Source organism: Camelina sativa, chromosome 12 (genome assembly GCF_000633955.1).
Source record: "Camelina sativa cultivar DH55 chromosome 12, Cs, whole genome shotgun sequence".
NCBI classification, from domain to species: Eukaryota; Viridiplantae; Streptophyta; class Magnoliopsida; order Brassicales; family Brassicaceae; genus Camelina; species Camelina sativa.
This window is the reverse complement of record NC_025696.1, coordinates 2384948-2392194: the sequence shown is the minus strand read 5'-3', so window position 1 is coordinate 2392194 and position 7247 is coordinate 2384948. Positions and strand designations below refer to the sequence as shown.

General features: G+C 36.7%; 2 protein-coding genes across 2 annotated transcripts in view; one reads left to right on the top strand and one right to left on the bottom strand.

Moving 5' to 3' along the window:
- The window catches only part of LOC104729648, a 6426-nt gene extending 1030 nt beyond the window's left edge, over positions 1-5396 (top strand). Inside the window, exons 2-21 of the mRNA XM_010448607.2 lie at positions 495-628; positions 705-789; positions 896-949; positions 1021-1112; positions 1201-1304; positions 1396-1468; positions 1536-2220; positions 2302-2499; positions 2589-2687; positions 2766-2829; positions 2913-3040; positions 3117-3363; positions 3443-3707; positions 3787-3910; positions 3997-4055; positions 4142-4232; positions 4317-4509; positions 4595-4836; positions 4912-4971; positions 5064-5396. Coding sequence (XP_010446909.1) covers positions 495-628; positions 705-789; positions 896-949; positions 1021-1112; positions 1201-1304; positions 1396-1468; positions 1536-2220; positions 2302-2499; positions 2589-2687; positions 2766-2829; positions 2913-3040; positions 3117-3363; positions 3443-3707; positions 3787-3910; positions 3997-4055; positions 4142-4232; positions 4317-4509; positions 4595-4836; positions 4912-4971; positions 5064-5174 — 3108 coding nt within the window. The 3' untranslated portion in view covers positions 5175-5396. The remainder of the gene's footprint in view (positions 1-494; positions 629-704; positions 790-895; positions 950-1020; positions 1113-1200; positions 1305-1395; positions 1469-1535; positions 2221-2301; positions 2500-2588; positions 2688-2765; positions 2830-2912; positions 3041-3116; positions 3364-3442; positions 3708-3786; positions 3911-3996; positions 4056-4141; positions 4233-4316; positions 4510-4594; positions 4837-4911; positions 4972-5063) is intronic.
- LOC104729647 (high mobility group B protein 5-like) lies at positions 5709-7158 on the bottom strand. The gene is made up of 8 exons (XM_010448606.2): positions 7097-7158; positions 6957-7013; positions 6797-6874; positions 6616-6673; positions 6480-6524; positions 6289-6369; positions 6093-6182; positions 5709-5995 (listed from the first exon to the last, which is right to left on the bottom strand). The coding sequence occupies exons 2-8, from the start codon at positions 7001-7003 to the stop codon at positions 5972-5974; spliced, it is 423 nt and encodes a 140-aa protein (XP_010446908.1). The 5' UTR covers positions 7004-7013; positions 7097-7158; the 3' UTR covers positions 5709-5971.

The following is a 7247-nucleotide window of genomic DNA, read 5'->3' as shown; positions in this document are numbered from 1 at the left end:
TTTTTTTTTTTTTTTTGTTCATATAATATCAAATTTACGAAATCGTGAAGTTTACTTAAATCGATGTTAGATCCATCTTAGAATAATATTTGATTAATCACAGAATTAATGTTAATTAAGAGTGTATGTGATTGTTTTTTTTTTTGTCGGATTTATAACAAAAGATCTTATTACTTGTGAATGTGACTCTTTCTTGACTCTGTGTCGGTTCCTGGTTTGCCCAGTTGTTTAATCCATTCTGAACGAAAATTAAAAAACAAAATTTATGACGTAAGACGGTATTTTGTTGCCACGCATGTTTCGTGTCCCCAAATTTTGAAAAGTCGCATTAAAAATGCGTATCTAAATTTTGACTTTTGTACTTATCCATACTTCAATAAGTTACTCAAATCGTTTGGTTTCGTGTTGGTCAATCGAACCGGCCGGTTTAGCAAGAAAGATTTAAGACAAAACAGTCTTACCATTTTCCCTCCGTTGTTGTTGTATTATCATAGCCTGGAGGAAGTTCATCGGAAGGACTGAGAGCTAATGACGTTGAGCCACGTGTTGCTCTACATTATGGACTCCCTTCTGGATCTCACTTGTTTGCTTATGATCCAATTCAGAAGACCCTCGCTGTTTCCACCAAGTAAGCAAAATCAATTTTCAAAAGTTGTTTCTTGTATATTTCATCATATTAACTACTCTTGGTTCTTGATTCTCAGGGATGGTAGAATCAAACTGTTTGGGAAAGATCAAACTCAGGCTTTACTAGTTTCTGAGGAAGCATCTACAAGCAGGTTTCTTGAGGTGTTCCCTTCAGTATCTCTTTCTTCTCTCTTTATCCTGTTTCTTTATTACTAATTCACTTAGCCGTGACAACAGTTTCTTCCTCTTTTGTTTTGAATTTGTTCAGTTTGTTCAGAACCAAGGAATCCTTCTCAATGTGAATGCTAAGAACCAGATTGAGGTCAGACATTTCTTGATTCATTTAAGAAGTAGTAGCATTTGAGCGTTGGTCTAAAAGCTAAGTTCGCGCAGGTTTGGGACTTAGACAAGAAGCTTCTGTCTCATGTTCATGTATTCAATGGAGAAATCACTTCTTTCCGGGTTATGCAACACACACCTTATTTGTATGCTTCTAATTCTTCTGTTGGTTTAAACTTTACATAGTTTCTTGTGTTGATGACACTAAAAACAAGTGTGAATTTGGATTGGTAGCTATGTTGGAGATTCTTCTGGTAATGTATCGGTGTTGAAGATTGAACTTGATTCTAATCAAGTGATACAAATGGAGTACACTATACCTTATTTAGCATCTAATGGTAATTTGCCAAAATACCAAAAATAGCTTCTTTAGTTTACTTTTCACATGGATCTAATTGTCTTTCTTGAAATGTCTTGTTGTTGGTGTAGGCTCTCCTGTTGAAGATTCTGAGGATACTTCAGTTGTGAGCATTCTACCACAGCCAACAGCTGAAAGCAAGAGGTAACAAATCAACAAATCTTTTGTGGTGAAAAGCCTATGAGTCATTCACACTTTAGCTCCATTGCAGGATTCTACTTGTATTTAGTAGCGGGTTTATAGCACTATGGGACATCAGAGAAAGCAAACCGGTTTTGAAAACAGGAGGTCACGGGATGGTAAAGCAGGACACTAAGAAAGCTACTTGTGCTTGTTGGGTTTGTCCTTCAGGAAGCAGAGTTTGTGTTGGATATAATAACGGAGATATTATAATATGGAGCATTCCTACAAAAGGCGAGTGCTCACCAGAGAGTTCTGCTATGATCTGCAAGCTTAACCTCGGATACAAATCCGAGAAGATACCAATATCTTCTCTGAAATGGGTTTATGCAGAAGGTAAAGCAAGTCGGGTTTACGTCACTGGAACATCCTCTAACTCGTTGCAGGTAGTTTTATTGAATGAGCAAACCGAAACTCGAATGATTAAGCTGGGGCTTCATGTTTCTGAACCTTGTGCTGATATGGAGATGATCATAGCTGATGTTAATGAACATAGCAAACACAAACAAGATTATCTGTTGGTTCTTGGAAAGTCTGGACGTGTGTATGCTTATGATGATTATATGATTGAGAAGTATCTACTTCAGTCTCAATCCAAATCACCTCCTTCTCTCCCAAAGGAAACTGTGGTTAAGCTCCCCTTTTCAGATTCTAGCAGCGTCACAGTAGGGAAGTTTCTCACAAACCCTTCACATTTGCTGAATCTCTCAGATGAGGTAAATCTAAACTGTGAGATTGATCCATCAAGTTTTGCATGTAATGAACATTCTTGAGCTTGTGATTCTCTTATGCTGCAGGATTATGCTCAGCTAGCAAAAGATGCTTTGCCCTTTCTTCCTTTTCAGACATTGCCAAAGGAAGGTTCCCGTTCTGCACATTTTCCTGGTTTCACAAAGGTTAAGAATGTTTACATCACAGGTCACAGTGATGGAACCATTGGTGTATGGGACATGACCTGTCCTTTTCCCATTCCTGTCTTGTTCCTGAAAGAACAGGTAAAAAGTTCCCGGACTCTTTTGTTTTAATTAGAAAATCCAGATCTTACAAAATTAATATTTTGCCTTTGTTGTGTGTCTCTTGGCAGACTGATCATGATCTATCTTCACGCGGAAGTGCGGCATTGACAGCTTTACATTTTGACAGCAACTCAAGGCTTCTTGTTTCTGGTGATCATAACGGAATGGTAAAAAGCATCTTAACCAAAATACTCTATGTAATGCCACTAAAATAGAGGCTTATGATTGATTTTAATCTTTTGCAGGTTCGCCTTTATAGGTTCAAACCTGAACCATACCTAACCGAAAACAGTTTTATCCCTTTCCAAGGTATGTTTAACATATAGAAGTTGGCTTTACTTTTATTAAGATATCTTGTGTCCTCATAAGGATAAGTCTATTTCGTTTTTCAGGAAGTTCAAAGAAAGGGAACAGCCATGTTGTTCAAAGTGTTAAGTACATAAAGCTTACAGGTTCCATAACCTGTATTCAGAAGAGCCAAAACTCGAAACATATCGCTATTGGATCAGATCAAGGACATGTAAGCTTGTAGTACTTCTTCTACTTAGGATTCGTTAGTTGAAGTGATTGATGCGTTAATACCGGTTTACTTATAGGTTTCTCTGGCTGACGTTGAGGAAGCAACTGTGTTATACTCAAAACACATCGCAAGTGATATCTGTCCAAGGATCATCTCCTTGCAGTTTGAGAGTTGCATTGTGCAAGGCTTCGAGAAGAACGTGTTAGTGGTTGCTATGAGAGACTCATCAGTTTTTGCTTTGGACAGCGACACGGGAAATATGATTGGAACCAACATGATTAAGCCTAAAAAACCATTCAAGGCTCTATTTATGCAGATCCTAGGTAGGTCCACCTCTCCCTTTTTTAAGTTTAAAATCAAGAATCAAAAGATGTCATTGATTTTCCTCATCTTTGTTTGCAGATGGAAAACAAGACCCTTCAGGAAATGGATTAGATACGAGCAGAGAGAGCACAGTTGAGGAGATTTCGATAAGGCAGCCTTCGGTTTTGATTTGTTCGGAGAAAGCTATATATATCTACTCTTTGACTCACGTTATTCAGGGAGTGAAGAAGGTCCTTCACAAGAAAAAGTTCAGTTCTTCATCCGTTTGCTCAGCTTCTACCTTCTATGGAACCTCTGGTGTTGGTATTACACTTGTTTTCACAGATGGCACGGTTGAGATAAGGTGAAAAACACATGATCTGCCTTTTCATCTTTCTTCATATAAGCAACAAAATCTCTCTAAATGCTTTGACTTGCCTCAGGTCTTTGCCAGAACTCTCACTGCTGAAACAAACTTCCATTAGAGGCTTCACATATTCTCCACCAAAGCCAAATGCTTTACCAGAGATTATCATATCCGCCTCTTGGGATGGAGATCTAGTCATGGTACCCTTTAGAAACATACCCTGTACTTAATTGTAGTAGGTACTCAAGCTAGACTTTGTGATGATCATCATTTTGTCTCTTTGCAGGTCAAGGGAGATGATGAACTTATTGTCAGCTCAGTTTTACCTCAAAAGGATACATTCAGGTAAAGACTGATGCGCGTCTGATTAGATGTATAGCATACAGATGAACTGAAAAGGCTGACAGTATCTTGTTCTTTTTTTGTTCCAGGCTTGTGGAATCCTTGAGCAGAGTTTACAAGAAAGATAACGCGGCTTGTCACGAAGGAATCATCACATCATCATCTCCAAAGGAAAAGAAGGTGAAACATTGGCTTATTTGCTTTCCGTTACATGCAAAAAAACTAGTATGAGAGTACTAATTCATCTCATCTTGTTTGTTGCAGGGTATGTTTGGTTCTGTCTTCAAGACTAAATCGAAGCGCACAACTGATACAGAGCCAGAATGTACCAAGGAAACAGTAGAGGAGCTGTCTAAAATCTTTGCAACAGCCAACTTCCCATGGAATAACAATGTTGAGAGAAGTAGAGAGAGCAATACAGTTATCAAAGTTGACGATGAAGAAGAGTTGGACATAGGTATTGTCCACTTTTGATGTTCTTTCGTGATGCAATATGTTAGTTTGGTGTATGTCTCTGATCTTTTTCTTTTTGACGTTTGAAGATGACATTGACATTGACGATCATCATGATCAACAACAACAAGAGAAGCCTAAAGAACAAGGGATATTGTCAGGGCTTAGTAAGCAGAAGATGGCGAATAGGTTTAGCAGCTTCAAAGGTAAGCTGAAGCAGATGACAGCTAAGAATGAAAAGAGTGTTGCAACCAATGATGAGAAACATGAGGAGAAAAGCGGCGCCACAGTTGATCAGATCAAGAAGAAATACGGGTTTACCTCGTCTGAGGTAAAGCTTCTATAAACCTCACACAAGTTTTGTAATTCCGGATCATTGATTTCCATCTTTCTGTGTATTTTACAGGAAACGGGAGCTGCCAAAATGGCTCAGAGCAAACTTCAAGACAACCTGAAAAAGTTGCAGGTATTTTATTTACTTGATCCATGCTTTGCAGATTTAACCTTATCTTGGATGGATTCATTCAGAGACTTCAAATATGTTAATCATCTATGCAGGGAATTAGCTTGAGGACGACAGAGATGGAAGATACTGCAAAATCTTTCTCCTCCACTGCAAAAGAACTGCTGAATGCTGTTGAGTTCAACAAACAGAGCTCAAAATCTTAGCAACCTTTTTTACTCTTGCTCGATTAATTATTTATTTAAAACTATATACTACATCTCAAAAGAACTCTTTTTTTTTTTTTTTTTTTTTTTTTTNACAACATCTCAAAAGAACTCTGAATGTCAAAAATTACCATTCATTTTGTTTGAGTCCATATTGCTGAACAATACTGTAAATACTTATTTCAAAGATTTATACAAGTGGTAGTGTGAGGTTATCTTCAACTTCTTTCGAGCATTGGACAATGAATAATTCCACCTTCACAGAACAGTAATCTCAATTCCAATCTCAATGTGTAACTGTAGAAATTTGGAAGTGTTAAGTGTAACAGATGTCAAACTCTAACCAGTGACTGATAACAAAAACGTTAAATGCTTCTGAGTAGTTACAAGATGCCACAAAATGACAAAAGACAAATCACAAACATCAGACAAAATAGCATAGGAACAAAACAATATTCCTTCAAAGAAGGCCAGCTGATGAAACTAGTTCCTTTGTAGACAAAGTTGTATATTTGACTAATCACACCAATCATATAGAGAGCAAAAAGAGTAAAATAGGTGTGCAAACACATGTCATACATAAAATGTAGAAATTCAAAGCTAAATCCAAAGTTATCATCCCGAAAAGAAGTTGGGAAGTTACATGTGAATATAAATCCCACAAGTTAACAACAGAAAGGGGAAAATATAGGAACAACGTAAACTATATTCTTCTCCCTTAAAAGTAAACTAGCTACTAATACATGATAACACAACAGAAAGAAATACTTGAGACACAAATCACTGAATCCAGCTCCCTAATCAGCAGCACCTCCTACCTTCTGTAAAACAAATAAAAGCTCAAATCAGAATTACACTAACGAAAAAGGAGAGATCAAATGGAGATTTTTTTAACTCAAAAGTGTAAGTAAAACAAACCTCTTCACTTCCTTCACCTTCTTTCACCTCGTTGACTACAGCAGGCTTGGGCTTGTCAGATTCATCTCCAGATGTCTTGGTTCCATTAGCCTGACGGAAAAAAACATAACATTAAGACATGGGAAAAGACAAAATAAAACGTAGTTGTAAGTAACAACTAACAAGTACAAACAAGAAGAGTTCTTTAGTTAGTTACCAGATCCATGTTATACTGTTGCAAAGTGATGGCATACTCATTCTTTTTGCTAATAGATTTGGCTACAAAAGGTGCTTTATCCTGTTTCATTGAAGAAGAACAATAATGAGTACAACAACATCCATATCTCAAAAAAACAAACTATAAAATAAAAAGGATTGAAAAAGGAAGAAGCCAAAAAAAAGACTCACTTCTTCAGTCATAGATTTCCATTTCTTTCCAGCAGCTTTACCAACCTAAATATTATTTTGAAAACAACAAACTAAAAGATTCATTCATATCTAAAACAAACGCGTTTTGAGATTAATTTAGTAATAAATGACTTACATTAGCCACGGATTTGTTATCAGGATTAGCTAAATTAAACTCCCGTCTGAATTCGTCCCTTTAATCAATCACCAAGATGAGATTAATTAATTACCATGTAATATTACTTAAATCTTAATTAAACAAGAGTAGTAATCAAAATTAGTGACAAAAGAGATAGAGAGAGAGAGAGAGAGATTACAGGAAGACGAAGAAAGCACTAGGAGGTTTCTTAGGCCTGTTTGGATCCTTTAGTTTCTTTCCTCCTCTAACTTTCAATCTGAGACCCAAAACAAACGAATTTGATATATAAGGAAACAACTTGGGAATCTAAAAGAATTCGAGATAGCGGATAAAGATACCTATCATCAGTGCCCCTCGCATCGACTTGGGTTTGGTTATCTTTCATCTCGAGAGATCTGTAAACAAGAAAAAAAGGTGAGAATCGGTGAATGACTCGGACTTGACTCAGACGAAGCGGCGAGGAGTACGAGTTTTTTACCTTGTGTGTGAACGATTTAGGGTTTTTTGCGAGAGACGACGATTCCAGATATATTTTTTTTTTTTTAATTTTGATGCGCTGTGTTGTTTAATTTAAAGAAAAAAAAAAAATTCAGATTTCCCCCAAAAAAATAAAATTTAACTTTTTTAAA

Bases quoted from the DNA above. Each gene is read 5' to 3' on its own strand.
- LOC104729647 (XM_010448606.2), bottom strand. From the start codon at position 7,003: ATGAAAGATAACCAAACCCAAGTCGATGCGAGGGGCACTGATGATAG. The intron at 6,875-6,956 runs GTATCTTTATCC...TTTGGGTCTCAG, and splicing joins GCGAGGGGCACTGATGATAG to ATTGAAAGTTAGAGGAGGAA. The intron at 6,370-6,479 runs GTGAGTCTTTTT...TCAATGAAACAG, and splicing joins GGAAATCTATGACTGAAGAA to GATAAAGCACCTTTTGTAGC.